General features: G+C 41.8%; 1 protein-coding gene across 1 annotated transcript; it reads left to right on the forward strand.

The window, feature by feature from the left end:
• Positions 1–272: 272 nt before the first annotated feature.
• LOC310860891 (fibrinogen-like protein 1) lies at positions 273–16,091 on the forward strand (the record flags this gene model as incomplete). Its single annotated transcript, XM_083768079.1, has 6 exons — positions 273–531; positions 8,513–8,564; positions 10,407–10,495; positions 12,077–12,165; positions 14,419–14,606; positions 15,877–16,091. 6 exons carry the CDS (start codon positions 273–275, stop codon positions 16,079–16,081), a joined length of 882 nt encoding a protein of 293 aa, XP_083624205.1. The 3' UTR covers positions 16,082–16,091.
• Positions 16,092–18,702: the final 2,611 nt, after the last annotated feature.

Here is an 18,702-nt window from a genome sequence, read left to right on the forward strand (position 1 = left end):
TATGTGCAGGCCGTGTCGGTGCGGTCTGAACATGTATGACTATGTGCAGGCCGTGTCAGAGCGGTCTGAACATGTATGACTATGTGCAGGCCGTGTCAGAGTGGTCTGAACATGTATGACTATGTGCAGGCCGTGTCAGAGCTGTCTGAACATGTATGACTATGTGCAGGCCGTGTCAGAGCTGTCTGAACATGTATGACTATGTGCAGGCCGTGTCAGAGCTGTCTGAACATGTATGACTATGTGCAGAGCCGTGTCAGAGCGGTCTGAACATGTGTGACTATGTGCAGGCCGTGTCGGAGCGCTGCGTGGAGGAGGTGTCTCGTCTCAGAGAGCAGGAGAAGCTCCTGAAGAGCAGAGTGCTGAAGCAGGAGATCCTTCTCCACCGACTGCAGCTGCTCAACCAGCCCCGCCTCCACAAGACCTCAGCCAACCAGGAGCCGCCGCCGCCGCCGCCTGATGATGACCACACCCACAAGACTGCAGCCAACCAGGAGCCGCTGCCCCCTGATGACCACACCCAGCACAGAGGTTAGGCCACACCCCCCCCCCCCCCGGCACAGCAAAAATAATCGTTCCCCTCTGTGAAGTGAGGGGCTCTTATCATCGTATACGTCATCCATGACGTAAGATGTCCATTTGCTCCGACATTATGACGTAAAATTCTCCATTCATTTCTCAATGGGAATTTAATGTTCGTGTAGTACGAAAAGGGGGGCGCCTCCCTAGGGAGGTCCTCGATGCATGTCCCACTGGGAGGAGACCCCGGGGCAGACAAAGGCGCAGTTGGAGGAAATACATCGACTCTCTGGCCTTGGAACGTCTCGGAATCCCCCAGGAGGAAGTCACTAATGTTGCCAAAAAAGCGATGGCCAAAAAAAGCGATGGCCAAAAAAAGCGATGCCAAAAAAAGCGATGGCGAAAAAAAGCGATGGCGAAAAAAGCGATGGCGAAAAAAGCGATGGCGAAAAAAGCTATGGCAAAAAAAAGCGATGGCAAAAAAAAAGCGATGGCGAAAAAAAGCGATGGCGAAAAAAGCGATGCCGAAAAAAGCGATGCCGAAAAAAGCGATGGCGAAAAAGCGATGGCGAAAAAAAAGCGATGGCGAAAAAAGCGATGGCGAAAAAAGCGATGGCGAAAAAAGCGATGCCAAAAAAAGCGATGGCGAAAAAAGCGATGGCGAAAAAAGCGATGGCCAAAAAAAAGCGATGGCCAAAAAAAGCGATGGCGAAAAAAGTGATGGCGAAAAAAGCGATGGAGGGAAAAAAGCGATGGAGGAAAAAAAGGCGAAAAAAGGCGATGGCGAAAAAAAAGCGATGGCGAAAAAGCGATGGCGAAAAAAGCGATGGCAAAAAAAAAAGCGATGGCGAAAAAAAGAAGAAAAAAAACGATGGCGAAAAAAAGCGATGGCGAAAAAAGCGATGGCGAAAAAAAGCGATGGCGAAAAAAAGCGATGGCGAAAAAAAGCGATGGCGAAAAAAAAGCGATGGCGAAAAAAAAGCGATGGCGAAAAAAAAGCGATGGCGAAAAGAAAAAAAAAGCGATGGAAAAAAGCGATGGCGAAAAAAAGCGATGGAAAAAAGCGATGGCGAAAAAAAAGCGATGGCGAAAAAAAGCGATGGAAAAAAGCGATGGAAAAAAGCGATGGCGAAAAAAAGCGATGGCGAAAAAAGCGATGGCGAAAAAAAGCGATGGAAAAAAGCGATGGCGAAAAAAAGCGATGGCGAAAAAAGCGATGGCGAAAAAAGCGATGGCAAAAAAAGCGATGGCCAAAAAAGCGATGGCCAAAAAAGCGATGGCCAAAAAAAGCGATGGCCAAAAAAGCGATGGCCAAAAAAGCGATGGCGAAAAAAAAAGCGATGGAAAAAAGCGATGGCGAAAAAAAGCGATGGCGAAAAAAAAGCGATGGCCAAAAAAAGCGATGGAAAAAAGCGATGGCGAAAAAAAGCGATGGAAAAAAGCGATGGCGAAAAAAAAGCGATGGCGAAAAAAGCGATGGCCAAAAAAGCGATGGCCAAAAAAAGCGATGGCCAAAAAAAGCGATGGCCAAAAAAAGCGATGGCCAAAAAAAGCGATGGCCAAAAAAGCGATGGCCAAAAAAGCGATGGCCAAAAAAGCGATGGCCAAAAAAAGCGATGGCGAAAAAAGCGATGGCGAAAAAAGCGATGGCCAAAAAAAGCGATGGCGAAAAAAGCGATGGCGAAAAAAGCGATGGCGAAAAAAGCGATGGCAAAAAAAGCGATGGCGAAAAAAGCGATGGCGAAAAAAGCGATGGCAAAAAAAGCGATGGCCAAAAAAGCGATGGCCAAAAAAAGCGATGGCCAAAAAAGCGATGGCCAAAAAAGCGATGGCGAAAAAAAGCGATGGCGAAAAAAAAGCGATGGCAAAAAAAGCGATGGCCAAAAAAGCGATGGCCAAAAAAGCGATGGCCAAAAAAGCGATGGCCAAAAAAGCGATGGCCAAAAAAAGCGATGGCCAAAAAAGCGATGGCCAAAAAAGCGATGGCCAAAAAAGCGATGGCCAAAAAAGCGATGGCCAAAAAAAGCGATGGCCAAAAAAGCGATGGCCAAAAAAAGCGATGGCCAAAAAAGCGATGGCCAAAAAAGCGATGGCCAAAAAAGCGATGGCCAAAAAAGCGATGGCCAAAAAAAGCGATGGCCAAAAAAGCGATGGCCAAAAAAGCGATGGCGAAAAAAAAGCGATGGCAAAAAAAAGCGATGGCAAAAAAAAGCGATGGCAAAAAAAGCGATGGCCAAAAAAGCGATGGCCAAAAAAAGCGATGGCGAAAAAAGCGATGGCGAAAAAAAGCGATGGCGAAAAAAAGCGATGGAAAAAAGCGATGGCGAAAAAAAGCGATGGAAAAAAGCGATGGCGAAAAAAAAGCGATGGCGAAAAAAGCGATGGCGAAAAAAGCGATGGCCAAAAAAAGCGATGGCCAAAAAAAGCGATGGCCAAAAAAGCGATGGCCAAAAAAGCGATGGCCAAAAAAAGCGATGGCGAAAAAAGCGATGGCGAAAAAAGCGATGGCAAAAAAAGCGATGGCGAAAAAAGCGATGGTGAAAAAAGCTATGGCAAAAAAAGCGATGGCCAAAAAAGCGATGGCCAAAAAAGCGATGGCCAAAAAAAGCGATGGCCAAAAAAGCGATGGCCAAAAAAGCGATGGCGAAAAAAAGCGATGGAAAAAAGCGATGGCGAAAAAAAAGCGATGGCAAAAAAAGCGATGGCGAAAAAAGCGATGGCGAAAAAAGCGATGGCAAAAAAAGCGATGGCCAAAAAAGCGATGGCCAAAAAAGCGATGGCCAAAAAAAGCGATGGCCAAAAAAGCGATGGCCAAAAAAGCGATGGCGAAAAAAAGCGATGGAAAAAAGCGATGGCGAAAAAAAAGCGATGGCAAAAAAAAGCGATGGCAAAAAAAGCGATGGCAAAAGAAGCGATGGCAAAAAAAGCGATGGCCAAAAAAGCGATGGCCAAAAAAGCGATGGCCAAAAAAAGCGATGGCGAAAAAAGCGATGGCGAAAAAAGCGATGGCAAAAAAAGCGATGGCCAAAAAAGCGATGGCCAAAAAAGCGATGGCCAAAAAAAGCGATGGCCAAAAAAGCGATGGCCAAAAAAGCGATGGCGAAAAGAAAAAAAAAGCGATGGAAAAAAGCGATGGCGAAAAAAAGCGATGGCGAAAAAAAAGCGATGGCGAAAAAAAGCGATGGCGAAAAAAAGCGATGGAAAAAAGCGATGGCGAAAAAAAGCGATGGAAAAAAGCGATGGCGAAAAAAAAGCGATGGCGAAAAAAGCGATGGCGAAAAAAGCGATGGCCAAAAAAAGCGATGGCCAAAAAAAGCGATGGCCAAAAAAAGCGATGGCCAAAAAAAGCGATGGCGAAAAAAGCGATGGCGAAAAAAGCGATGGCGAAAAAAGCGATGGCGAAAAAAGCGATGGCGAAAAAAGCGATGGCCAAAAAAAGCGATGGCGAAAAAAGCGATGGCGAAAAAAGCGATGGCAAAAAAAGCGATGGCGAAAAAAGCGATGGCGAAAAAAGCTATGGCAAAAAAAGCGATGGCCAAAAAAGCGATGGCCAAAAAAAGCGATGGCCAAAAAAGCGTTGGCGAAAAAAAGCGATGGCGAAAAAAAGCGATGGCGAAAAAAAGCGATGGCAAAAAAAAAGCGATGGCGAAAAAAGCGATGGCGAAAAAAGCGATGGCGAAAAAAGCGATGGCAAAAAAAGCGATGGCCAAAAAAGCGATGGCCAAAAAAGCGATGGCCAAAAAAAGCGATGGCCAAAAAAGCGATGGCCAAAAAAGCGATGGCGAAAAAAAGCGATGGAAAAAAGCGATGGCGAAAAAAAAGCGATGGCAAAAAAAAGCGATGGCAAAAAAAAGCGACGGCAAAAAAAGCGATGGCCAAAAAAGCGATGGCCAAAAAAAGCGATGGCGAAAAAAGCTATGGCAAAAAAAGCGATGGCGAAAAAAGCGATGGAAAAAAGCGATGGCGAAAAAAAGCGATGGCCAAAAAAGCGATGGCCAAAAAAGCGTTGGCCAAAAAAAGCGATGGAAAAAAGCGATGGCGAAAAAAGCGATGGCGAAAAAAGCGATGGCCAAAAAAGCGATGGCCAAAAAAGCGATGGCGAAAAAAGCGATGGCAGAAAAAAGCGATGGCCAAAAAAAGCGATGGCGAAAAAAGCAATGGCGAAAAAAGCAATGGCGAAAAAAGCAATGGCGAAAAAAGCGATGGCCAAAAAAGCGATGGCGAAAAAAGCGATGGCCAAAAAAGCGATGGCGAAAAAAGCGATGGCCAAAAAAGCGATGGCCAAAAAAGCGATGGAAAAAAGCGATGGCGAAAAAAGCGATGGCCAAAAAAGCGATTGCGAAAAAAAAGCGATGGCGAAAAAAGCGATGGCGAAAAAAGCGATGGCGAAAAAAAGCGATGGCGAAAAAAGCGATGGAAAAAAGCGATGGCGAAAAAAAGCGATGGCCAAAAAAGCGATGGCCAAAAAAGCGTTGGCCAAAAAAAGCGATGGAAAAAAGCGATGGAAAAAAGCGATGGCGAAAAAAGCGATGGCGAAAAAAGCGATGGCCAAAAAAGCGATGGCGAAAAAAGCGATGGCGAAAAAAGCGATGGCAAAAAAAAGCGATGGCCAAAAAAAGCGATGGCGAAAAAAGCAATGGCGAAAAAAGCAATGGCGAAAAAAGCAATGGCGAAAAAAGCGATGGCCAAAAAAGCGATGGCGAAAAAAGCGATGGCCAAAAAAGCGATGGCGAAAAAAGCGATGGCCAAAAAAGCGATGGAAAAAAGCGATGGCGAAAAAAGCGATGGCGAAAAAAGCGATGGCCAAAAAAGCGATTGCGAAAAAAAAGCGATGGCGAAAAAAGCGATGGCGAAAAAAAGCGATGGAAAAAAGCGATGGCGAAAAAAAAGCGATGGCAAAAAAAAGCGATGGCAAAAAAAGCGATGGCAAAAAAAAGCGATGGCGAAAAAAGCGATGGCCAAAAAAGCGATGGCCAAAAAAGCGATGGCCAAAAAAGCGATGGCGAAAAAAAGCGATGGAAAAAAGCGATGGCGAAAAAAGCGATGGCAAAAAAAAGCGATGGCAAAAAAAAGCGATGGCAAAAAAAGCGATGGCCAAAAAAGCGATGGCCAAAAAAAGCGATGGCGAAAAAAGCGATGGCGAAAAAAAGCGATGGCGAAAAAGCGATGGCGAAAAAAAAGCAATGGCGAAAAAAGCGATGGCGAAAAAAAAGCGATGGCGAAAAAAGCGATGGCGAAAAAAGAGATGGAGGAAAAAAGCGATGGCGGAAAAAAAGCGATGGCGGAAAAAAAGCGATGGCGAAAAAGCGATGGCGAAAAAAAAGCGATGGCGAAAAAAGCGATGGCGAAAAAAAAGCGATGGCGAAAAAAGCGATGGCGAAAAAAGCGATGGCGAAAAAAGCGATGGCGAAAAAAAAGCGATGGCGAAAAAAGCGATGGCGAAAAAAAGCGATGGCGAAAAATGGCGAAAAAAAAGCGATGGCGAAAAAAAGCGATGGCGAAAAACAAAAACTTGCGCTAGGAAAAAATAGGAAACAAATAAGAAAAAAACAAAAACTTGCGCTAGGAAAAAATAGGAAAAAAACAAAAACTTGCGCTAGGAAAAAATAGGAAAAGAATAAGAAAAAAAATAGGAAAAGAAATAAGAAAAAAATAGGAAAAGAAATAAGAAAAAAAAACAAGAAATAATACGAAATATTTTATTTAAATTGTGCGAGAAATAATAAGAAAAAAACAAAAACTTGCGCTAGGAAAAAATAGGAAAAGATTAAGAATGAAAATAGGAAAATAAATAAGAAAAAAAATAGGAAAAGAAATAAGAAAAAAAACAAGAAATAAGAAATAATACGAAATATTTTATTTAAATTGTGCGAGAAATGAGAAATTGTGCAAGAAATGAGAAATTGTGCGAGAAATGAGAAATGAGAAATTTCTATAACTAAAAAACATTGCATGGATGCACCTGGGACGTATCCTCAGTTACAGAAAACAACATTACTACAGAAAATCTAATTGTATCAATGTCTCTCTCTCTCTCTCTCTCTCTCTCTCTCTCTCTCTCCCTCTTTCTTTCTTTCTCTCTCTCTCTCCCTCTTTCTTTCTTTCTTTCTCTCTTCCTTTCTTATGTCTTCCCGTCCAGGTCGTGGGCTGACTATAGGTCTGGTTTCGGGGACAGCCGTTCAGAGTTCTGGGTGGGGAATGACAACCTGCACCACCTCACCGCACAAGGTCCGACTTCATGACGCCATTATTGTGGCCAAATTAATTGTGATTGATCGATTAAATACTTTATTCGACAGAAATGTAAAACTGCACTAGGTACAGTCAAACATTAAGGCTAAAAGGCTCCATTGTGGTCCTATTTTAATTAGCAATATCCTTAAAAAATAATTAAAAACTCTTTGTTAACCACTTTCACCCTAGCCTCGGAAACTAGTAGAGTAGAGTAGAGTAGCTCAAACGTCGATCACTCTCTGCTGATTTCTGATTGTCTGCACCTTTGTTAAATTGACGCGATGGAAAAAAGCGATGGCCACAAAAGCGATGGCCAAAAAAGCGATGGCCAAAAAAGCGATGGCCAAAAAAGCGATGGCCAAAAAAAGCGATGGCGAAAAAAGCGATGGCGAAAAAAGCGATGGCCAAAAAAAGCGATGGCCAAAAAAGCGATGGCCAAAAAAGCGATGGCGAAAAAAAGCGATGGAAAAAAGCGGAAAAAAGCGATGGCAAAAAAAGCGATGGCGAAAAAAGCAATGGCGAAAAAAGCGATGGCCAAAAAAGCGATGGCGAAAAAAAAGCGATGGCGAAAAAAGCGCCATCGCAAAAAAAAGCGATGGCGAAAAAAGCGATGGCGAAAAAAGCGCCATCGCAAAAAAAAGCGATGGCGAAAAAAGCGATGGCGAAAAAAAAGCGATGGCGAAAAAAAAGCGATGGCGAAAAAAGCGATGGCGAAAAAAGCGATGGCGAAAAAAGAGATGGAGGAAAAAAGCGATGGCGAAAAAAGTGATGGCGGAAAAAAAGCGATGGCGAAAAAGCGATGGCGAAAAAAAAGCGATGGCGAAAAAAGCGATGGCGAAAAAAAAGCGATGGCGAAAAAAGCGATGGCGAAAAAAGAGATGGAGGAAAAAAGCGATGGCGGAAAAAAAGCGATGGCGAAAAAGCGATGGCGAAAAAAAAGCGATGGCGAAAAAAGCGATGGCGAAAAAAAAGCGATGGCGAAAAAAGCGATGGCGAAAAAAAAGCGATGGCGAAAAAAGCGATGGCGAAAAAAAAGCGATGGCGAAAAAAGCGATGGCGAAAAAAAGCGATGGCGAAAAATGGCGAAAAAAAAGCGATGGCGAAAAAAAGCGATGGCGAAAAACAAAAACTTGCGCTAGGAAAAAATAGGAAACAAATAAGAAAAAAACAAAAACTTGCGCTAGGAAAAAATAGGAAAAAAACAAAAACTTGCGCTAGGAAAAAATAGGAAAAGAATAAGAAAAAAAATAGGAAAAGAAATAAGAAAAAAATAGGAAAAGAAATAAGAAAAAAAAACAAGAAATAATACGAAATATTTTATTTAAATTGTGCGAGAAATAATAAGAAAAAAACAAAAACTTGCGCTAGGAAAAAATAGGAAAAGATTAAGAATGAAAATAGGAAAATAAATAAGAAAAAAAATAGGAAAAGAAATAAGAAAAAAAACAAGAAATAAGAAATAATACGAAATATTTTATTTAAATTGTGCGAGAAATGAGAAATTGTGCAAGAAATGAGAAATTGTGCGAGAAATGAGAAATGAGAAATTTCTATAACTAAAAAACATTGCATGGATGCACCTGGGACGTATCCTCAGTTACAGAAAACAACATTACTACAGAAAATCTAATTGTATCAATGTCTCTCTCTCTCTCTCTCTCTCTCTCTCTCTCTCTCCCTCTTTCTTTCTTTCTTTCTCTCTCTCTCTCCCTCTTTCTTTCTTTCTTTCTCTCTTCCTTTCTTATGTCTTCCCGTCCAGGTCGTGGGCTGACTATAGGTCTGGTTTCGGGGACAGCCGTTCAGAGTTCTGGGTGGGGAATGACAACCTGCACCACCTCACCGCACAAGGTCCGACTTCATGACGCCATTATTGTGGCCAAATTAATTGTGATTGATCGATTAAATACTTTATTCGACAGAAATGTAAAACTGCACTAGGTACAGTCAAACATTAAGGCTAAAAGGCTCCATTGTGGTCCTATTTTAATTAGCAATATCCTTAAAAAATAATTAAAAACTCTTTGTTAACCACTTTCACCCTAGCCTCGGAAACTAGTAGAGTAGAGTAGAGTAGCTCAAACGTCGATCACTCTCTGCTGATTTCTGATTGTCTGCACCTTTGTTAAATTGACGCGATGGAAAAAAGCGATGGCCACAAAAGCGATGGCCAAAAAAGCGATGGCCAAAAAAGCGATGGCCAAAAAAGCGATGGCCAAAAAAAGCGATGGCGAAAAAAGCGATGGCGAAAAAAGCGATGGCCAAAAAAAGCGATGGCCAAAAAAGCGATGGCCAAAAAAGCGATGGCGAAAAAAAGCGATGGAAAAAAGCGGAAAAAAGCGATGGCAAAAAAAGCGATGGCGAAAAAAGCAATGGCGAAAAAAGCGATGGCGAAAAAAGCGATGGCGAAAAAAAAGCGATGGCGAAAAAAGCGCCATCGCAAAAAAAAGCGATGGCGAAAAAAGCGATGGCGAAAAAAGCGCCATCGCAAAAAAAAGCGATGGCGAAAAAAGCGATGGCGAAAAAAAAGCGATGGCGAAAAAAAAGCGATGGCGAAAAAAGCGATGGCGAAAAAAGCGATGGCGAAAAAAGAGATGGAGGAAAAAAGCGATGGCGAAAAAAGTGATGGCGGAAAAAAAGCGATGGCGAAAAAGCGATGGCGAAAAAAAAGCGATGGCGAAAAAAGCGATGGCGAAAAAAAAGCGATGGCGAAAAAAGCGATGGCGAAAAAAGAGATGGAGGAAAAAAGCGATGGCGGAAAAAAAGCGATGGCGGAAAAAAAGCGATGGCGAAAAAGCGATGGCGAAAAAAAAGCGATGGCGAAAAAAGCGATGGCGAAAAAGCGATGGCGAAAAAAAAGCGATGGCGAAAAAAGCGATGGCGAAAAAAAAGCGATGGCGAAAAAAGCGATGGCGAAAAAAAGCGATGGCGAAAAATGGCGAAAAAAAAGCGATGGCGAAAAAAAGCGATGGCGAAAAACAAAAACTTGCGCTAGGAAAAAATAGGAAACAAATAAGAAAAAAACAAAAACTTGCGCTAGGAAAAAATAGGAAAAAATCAAAAACTTGCGCTAGGAAAAAATAGGAAAAGAATAAGAAAAAAAATAGGAAAAGAAATAAGAAAAAAATAGGAAAAGAAATAAGAAAAAAAAACAAGAAATAATACGAAATATTTTATTTAAATTGTGCGAGAAATAATAAGAAAAAAACAAAAACTTGCGCTAGGGAAAAATAGGAAAAAAATAGGAAAAAAACAAAAACTTGCGCTAGGAAAAAATAGGAAAAGATTAAGAATGAAAATAGGAAAAAAAATAAGAAAAAAAATAGGAAAAGAAATAAGAAAAAAAACAAGAAATAAGAAATAATACGAAATATTTTATTTAAATTGTGCGAGAAATGAGAAATTGTGCAAGAAATGAGAAATTGTGCGAGAAATGAGAAATGAGAAATTTCTATAACTAAAAAACATTGCATGGATGCACCTGGGACGTATCCTCAGTTACAGAAAACAACATTACTACAGAAAATCTAATTGTATCAATGTCTCTCTCTCTCTCTCTCTCTCTCTCTCTCTCCCTCTTTCTTTCTTTCTTTCTCTCTCTCTCTCCCTCTTTCTTTCTTTCTTTCTCTCTTCCTTTCTTATGTCTTCCCGTCCAGGTCGTGGGCTGACTATAGGTCTGGTTTCGGGGACAGCCGTTCAGAGTTCTGGGTGGGGAATGACAACCTGCACCACCTCACCGCACAAGGTCCGACTTCATGACGCCATTATTGTGGCCAAATTAATTGTGATTGATCGATTAAATACTTTATTCGACAGAAATGTAAAACTGCACGAGGTACAGTCAAACATTAAGGCTAAAAGGCTCCATTGTGGTCCTATTTTAATTAGCAATATCCTTAAAAAATAATTAAAAACTCTTTGTTAACCACTTTCACCCTAGCCTCGGAAACTAGTAGAGTAGAGTAGAGTAGCTCAAACGTCGATCACTCTCTGCTGATTTCTGATTGTCTGCACCTTTGTTAAATTGACGCACACATACACACACACACACACACACACTCCTCTCTCTCTCTGTCGCTCGAATTAATTAGTCTCATGTCGCACAGCTGTGTCTAGATTCTCCCAGCGGATCCTGCCGGGAGCTGCCTATGCCATAGAATGCATAGGTGGACCCCAGGCTTCTTTCACCCTAACATCCATGAAGTGAAAAATAGCAGATCAACACGCTCACAATGCTGTGCTCTTTCGACCTGCTATTTTTGGGGTGATCGCGGATCGTTGTACTGTATATCGCCAACTCAGGTTGAGTGCATCATGCATGCCAGACAAAATGGGCCCTTCGCTAAAACACTTCCCAAAAGCCATTGTCCCATGCCAATCCAAATAGTTTAGCAACCGTTGCTAAGGTGACTAGAAGTGAATGCCCTAATGCACGTTAAGAAAAATGTGTATTAATCCCATCAGCTGGGTGGGTTGTACCCAGGTAGTCGTGTAACTTCCCCAACGTTAAGCTGTGTATATGTTGTTCAACAACATCAGCCATGCAAAATAACACTGACAGCTATGAGGAGACGGAAGCTTTCCAGAGCATTTGCTCATGAATTGTACTTAATTGTAGGCTACTGATTGACCCGAGGACAATTCTACAAAATAATGCCTTCAAAGTTCTGACGGTTTTCTGAAAAACCCCATGTTTCTATGTCAGTGGTTCTCAGACTATTTCATGTCAAGGACCCCCAGAATTATATGAAATTGGCCGCCAGACCCCCATCTGAAAATATGTTGTTCCAGGGACAATTATTATGTAAAAAATAAAAACTACATTTTTTTTTTTTGGAAATAAATATTTGTACATTTAACAACTGTGTACATTGGTGACTGTTCTATACTCTACCTGATCTTGAGGCCTACAAAATCGGGGCGGAAAAAACTTTTTTTTTTTTTCAATCAACTAGTCAACTAGTACCAACAAGGTCGACTAGTGGATTTACTAGTCGACTAGTTGAATAGTCAACTCGTTGCTTAATGCCCGACCGTGCATTACATGAAAACTCATGTTGGACGTTAAAGTCAGTGGATATGGTTTCTCCCTCTAACATTTCCTCGTATTTGTATGTAGTTTATTGGAATAATGACATGCACATTTTTTCCAGTGCATAATAGCCTATATGCTGTATAGGCCTTGTAGCTACTGAAATGATCAATTATTTACATGGAGACATCCCCATGGAGTGGAGTGTGGCTTTAGCGAAGGGTCCTTCTCGGCGTGCAAATGTCTCCCTCTACAGGTGACAATGTGTACATGTGTAAATGTCGCCCCCTATAGGGGACTACGTTCTAAGGATCCACCTGGAGGACTTTGAAGGAAACCAGCGTTACGCTGAATACAAGAACTTCACAGTGGCCAATGAGGAGGTAGGATGTACTTCACAGTGGCCAATGAGGAGGTAGGATGTACTTCACGGTGGCCAATGAGGAGGTAGGATGAACTTCACAGTGGCCAATGAGGAGGTAGGATGTACTTCATAGTGGCCAATGAGGAGGTAGGATGTAATTCACGGTGGCCAATGAGGAGGTAGGATGAACTTCAGTGTCCAATGGATGGAACTTTTTTTTTTTTTTTAAGATTTTTTTTTTGCGGCTTACGCCTTTTATTGATTTTTGAAGGGACAGACAGTAGGCTGACAGGAAACGGGAGAGAGATGGGGGGATGACATGCAGTAAAGGCCGTGTCGGGTCCGGGAGTCGAACCCGCGGCACACTGCGACTGGATTACCAGTCCGGTGCCCAGACCGTTACGCTACGGCCTGGGCCCAATGGATGGAACTTTTAATTGTACTTAACCCTTTAGACCTGAGGACGATTCTACAAAATAATGACGGTTTTCTGAAAAACCATATGTTGTTTTTTAGACTATTTTCATGTCAAGGACCCCCAGAATTATATAAAATTGGCCGCCGACCCCCATCTGAAAATATGTTGTTCCAGGGACCTCCCCAGAAGCAAGGATTTGAGTTAAAAACGTTCACTATATATATATATATATATATATATATATACACACATTATATATATACATATATATATATATTCCAATATATTCCACATTTTCACGATTTTTCAAAAATAGCAGACCTACAAGCTTGAGTGCCGTGCTATGAGCTTGTAGATCTGCTATTTTTCAATAGCTAAAGTGTAACATAATGCTTGAAACACCTAAAGGGATTCCCGCCCAGAATGGATTAAGTACAGTACATTTGTAGCCTCGTCCGGGAGGCGAATCCGGGAACCATGGATCCGATTGGGACCTAGGCTATGGATCAGATTGGGACCTATGGATCTGAGGTTACCAGTCGGCCAAAGAGCCAGGCTCGATAGCAAGCAGCAACGCAGCACCGTATAGCCTACACTGTCCAATGAATAGCCTAAACTTTATCCGCTGCGTAACCAAAAAGGTGAACAGCTTGAATAAAGAAGAACTATATAGTTCCACTACCTAATCCTCACAGCCCATGATCACTGTTGTTTTTATTGTTGTGCCAAACACAAATTTAATTTTAAACAGACAGACGTACACACGCGTCCTGCAGTCATTGGAGCGGTTAGGCACTGCTCAAAAATGATGCTTGTCTTTTCACCCCTGTATCGATTATCTAATGTGATCCTGGGCTCTATTCAATTCAATTCAATTGTGTCCAAGTCACTCCTTTACACCTGACAGGGGGGAGTTTCCCTGGTTGGACGTAGCGCGTGGAAGGAACACGTTATTCCAACCAGTTCCTTTCCCCTCCATCAGGCCCCCCGGCTGGCCAGGGGGAGGCAGTTTTAGAGACAAGGATTACTGCATGATTTTTTTGTGAGGGTATACATACCCTAGGGGGCACGGCTTGTCTTGTCTCTTGAATACAGTTCGTGAGCAAGCGATCTGAAAATCCAACGGCCGCTGAGCTGCTGAATCTGTCTTGAGAGATAAGTGATTAAGTAAAAAGGCAGTGAATCACTGCTGGGACGTACAGGCCAAGGAAAACAGGCCTATATCTAATCTCAGTAGCAGCCAACTGTAATCTAACCCTCCCCTATCCTCCCCCACAGTGGTGGAAAAAAGTAGCCTACTAAAGTGTGTTACTTCAGTAAACGGATCAATGCTTCAATATAGTAATACTCTGTTAACAAGTAAAGGTCCAGAATAAAAAAATGACTTAAAAGTACAAAAAAATGTACTTAAAAGTTCATTCTTTTTAACTTTTAGACACATTTTGAGCTTGTAGATCGGCTATTTTCAAATGGCCGAAATATAGGGCTGAAGTGGTTAATGCCTATTATGTCTTTGAGCGTGGCACCACGCTATGAACTTGCAGGTCTGCTATTTTTGAAAAATCGTGAAAATGGGAAATCTAGGAATATATATTCTTTCAGAGCATTTTTAACTCAAATCTTTGTGTCCCTGGAACTACATATATTCAGATGGGGGTCTGCAGCTAATTACATAATTATAATTTTTGGGGTCCTTGACATGAAATATTGAGAACCACTGACATAGAGACATGAGGTTTTTCAGAAAACTGTCATGATTTAGAAGACTTTTTTTTTTTAATTTCGAAGCCAGGTGAATGCACTTATTTTACGCTCCACCTCCCACTGCTCCCCTCCCCTCTCCTCTCTGTATAGGATCAGTACAGGCTTGCTTTCGGCGAGTACGCGGGCACAGCGGGCGATGCTCTGTCCGCCAGCTACCAGCCGGGCGTGTCCGTGTGGTCCAGCCACCAGGGCATGGCCTTCAGCACGCACGACCGAGACAACGACCTCTACAGGGGCAGCTGTGCCCTGGAGGACCAGGGAGGATGGTGGTTCAACAGGTCGGTGGTGACAGCAGTGGATTTCATATTGGTATAGATTGTGCATTTATATAGCGCTTTTTATATATAGCGCTTCTAAAAACAGCCATAGCCACTTTCCCCCAAAATGTGCTGACCTCATCACATTTGTGCTGACCTCATCACAATTGTCATGACGTCTATGGCCGTTTTTAGCCCAAGGAGTGTTTTATTGTTCAAATGAATGCTTGGAATGGATTCAGAATCATGAAAACCCCCTAGTTTGACATGTCACATGCTACTTAAAGCATAAGGTAAGTTTGACATTTTTGAGTATTTTGCCTGCCATAGGCTGTTAATGAAAAGAGTATATTGCCCAATAGTGACAGCCGGTCAGCAAGTGGATTAATGAATGTATACATGTATAGAGAATATTTTAGGTCAATAAAAAATACTAAAAGGATGATATGTATTTGGCCGTGGACTATCTAAAACTATTTTGTTCCAATGACCCCCCGGAAGCAAAGACATGAGTTTAAAATGTTCGCTTTAGAAATATATATGTATATTCAAAGATTTCCACACATATTCAAGATTTAAAAAAATAGCAAATCTACAAAGGGACACGCTACAAGCTTGTACTACTTTTATTTTAATTGCTATGTAACCAAATGGACCCTAACACTATAACCCATTCTGGACGGGAACCCCTTTTGGTGTTTTAAGCATTATGTTATACTTTAACTATTGAAAAATAGCAGATCTACAAGCTGTAGATCTGCTATTGTTTTAATAATCTTGAAAATGTGGCGCAAATCTTTGAATACATATTCTTTCAGAGCGAACGTTCTTAACTCAAATCTTTGCTTCTGCGGAGGGTCCCTGCAGGAACAACATATTTTCAGATGGGGGTCGGCGGCCAATTACATACAGTATATTTGTGAGGGTCCTTGACATGTTTGAGAACCACTGATATAGAAACATGAGGTTTTTCAGAAAACTGTCTAGAAGGCATTTGTAGAATCGTCATGTGGTCTTTTTTTTTTTCTTTTTTTTTTTTAAGATATTTTTTTGCGGCTTACGCCTTTATTGATTTTTTAAGGGATAGAAAGTAGGCTGACAGGAAACGGGAGAGAGATGGGGGGATGACATGCGGTAAAGGCCGTGTCGGGTCCGGGAGTCGAACCCGCGGCACACCGCGACTGGATCACCAGTCCGGTGCCCAGACCGTTACGCTACGGCCTGGGCCTCGTCATGTGGTCTTAAGTAGATGCCTTCATATGACTGTCTCCATTCCGGCCCGTATATATAGGTGTCATTCAGCTCACCTGAACGGCGTCTACCATCGCGGGGGTCCCTACAGCGCGGCCACAGACGACGGGGTGGTGTGGTTCCCCTGGCGGGGGTGGTGGTACTCCCTGAAGACCACCGTCATGAAGATACGGCCGTCCCGCTTCAAGATGGACGCCGACCACGACCCCAACGCCGTCAGGAGAAACGCCACCCCGAGACCATGAAGCTTTGTTTATAAAAATAACCCGTTCGGGACGGGAGGGAATTAACCCCTCTTGGTGTTTTAAGCTGTTAATGTTTATACTTTAGCAGATCTACAAGCTCGTAGCGCGCCACCGAGTGGCACACTACGAGCTTGTAGATCTGCTATATATTTTCTTTTTTATCGTGAAAATGTGGCCCAAATGTTTGAATATATTCTTTCAGAGCGAATGTTTTTAACTCAAATCTTTGTTTCTGGAGGGTTCCTGGAACGACATATTTTCAGATTTGGGTCGTGGACAATTAGGCCTACATGTAATTTTTTGGGGTTCTTGACATGAAATATTGATATAGAAACATGAGGTTTTTCAGAAAACTGTCATGATTTAGAAGACATTTTTTTAAACCGTCCTAAAGTCGGCCCTTCGGTGCTACAGAAAATTTCTGACGAGCCGAAATCATTTCGGCACTACAGCGCCGAAACAGCGGCGGACAGCTTCACGGACGCGCTCTCCTCCGCGTCCGTCGGGCGCGGAGGTGGAGCTTCTTTTCCATCCACCAGCTGTCTAAAAACCCGGTTTTTAAGCTACGCGCAGCAGGGGACGTGCGCGTCCATGCGCGACAGTGTGCTTGCGGGGAAACCTCTCCACCAATAGTTTCCCTATAAATAAAACATTGTTTTAAAAGAGAAATGTCACGCACATATTTCCAGTGCATATGGCAGGCCTTGTTGACGGATTTGGAAGAGATTTTGAAGGTCTGGTTCCAAAACTGAACCTTATTTAATGTGTAAAATCCATGATATTTACAATGGAATGAATGAGCCCGGCTGGAAAGTGTCCACGTGGGAGTAAGGTGAATTCAATGGTCCAAACCACACCAATGGCGATCCGATACGATCCGATTCAATGATTTGAAATCGATACAGTAACTATTTAGCAAAATAAATATGTGTAAAACTTGTGAATGTGCAGGTTTTTTAGGGGAAAGATTTATTATTATGGGTATGAATAAGTAAACACAGTGATTCTCTGGACAAATTAACCCACACCTTGACATGAACACGGGGAACGGAGAAGTAATTTAACCCATCTTTTTATTTTTTTATTCTTAACATTGCTAAATACAATGCACAAATACTGAGTGATAGGTATTTTTAGATTTGTTTGTACATTTGTTTACATGTGCCCTGCAATAATTAGGAATCGTTATATAAATCATATGCCCTATATGACTTATTTTTCATGTCACGATGTTCCACTATTACACTAAGTTACAGCTCACTTCTCCCCTAGCCAGCGTGAGATAAAGAATAGTTTTCTCAGTTTGCCATAACACCCAGTGTGTCTGTGAAGTGTGAACAACATGTTTTTTTGCCCTTGAGTTGGTATGCTTCCGTTAAGTTCCGTAGCAGACAATTCGTCTCCTACTAACTTGACTAGAATCAAGTTATAAACTACAATTCACCCTTAAACTACATTTCCCATGCATTAGCTTCCTGGTTTGGATAGGAAGTGACAGTGTATCATCCCTTGGCTCTTTAAAGAGCCAAGGGATGATACACTGTCATTGACACGTTGCTCTGTGTAGCGTACTCTATCTGATTATAATATGCTATATTAACCGTGTCCATTTTGTGAACATGGGGAGAGATCTTTTTCAACGCTGTACGGACCTGCCATTTTCTCTCCCGATGTAATTGGTAATATATCAAATGGAAAATCCTATGCTGACTGCTTGTGGCCTCCTTCTGTGTCTGTGTCAAACTTCATTCTAAGGTATTCTGGTATACTCTGGTACTCTTACTTTTACTCATTTTAGTATTGTAGTTTTCCCTCTAAAGTATTTTTCCTTACTATCGGATTACATTTTTATAAGTTCAACATAACATTAAAGATAAGGTTTAATATTCACTTGGTTTAAAACGTTTTAAAGTCCTTTACATTAGGTACTTTTTGAGTCGAGTGCTTTTACTCGATTACATTCTTCCAATTCTCCGCTTACAACGGAGTTAGACAATAAAGTGTTGGGATATTAATATTCATAACATTTAAATATGTATCCTTAAAAATACATAACACTGAGTGATTATTTACACTGCAGAACTATTCAATTTCTGATTATTTCCATTGCAAAACGATACAATACAAAGTCAAACGATACGATACAATATTTGCTGTTAACATATCGATATACTTACAGTTAACTGTATACAGCGAGCGTGACAAATAAACATTACATGAATGTGTTGTGACCATGCAAATATATGATCCCACACTTGTTTTCATCACAGCTTTAATTGATTGGTTGAATGCTTTATTAAGCAGTTACCAGTACAAATAGGGGGACCCCCACAGGGACCACACAGAGTTGCACCACTCACTTCACACGGGTGTGATTTTTAATGGTAGGCTACTCCAACTTTCAACCCCTGAATTTACCATGATCCACAATTTATATAATACTCTATTTTTAATATGTTATTTGGATGAACTTATGGACCATAAAAACCTTGAACGATTACTTTTGCAATTTATTTTGGGTCACGCCCCTTTTTTTAAAGCTTAGATTGACTCCACGCCAGCGTTGCCCTGTTGCCTCGGAACCTTTGTTGGGGTTGGTGTTGTTTCCGAGGGATTGAAAT

Source organism: Protomyctophum parallelum (genome assembly GCF_964188405.1).
Source record: "Protomyctophum parallelum genome assembly, chromosome: 6".
Classification (NCBI taxonomy): Eukaryota; Metazoa; Chordata; class Actinopteri; order Myctophiformes; family Myctophidae; genus Protomyctophum; species Protomyctophum parallelum.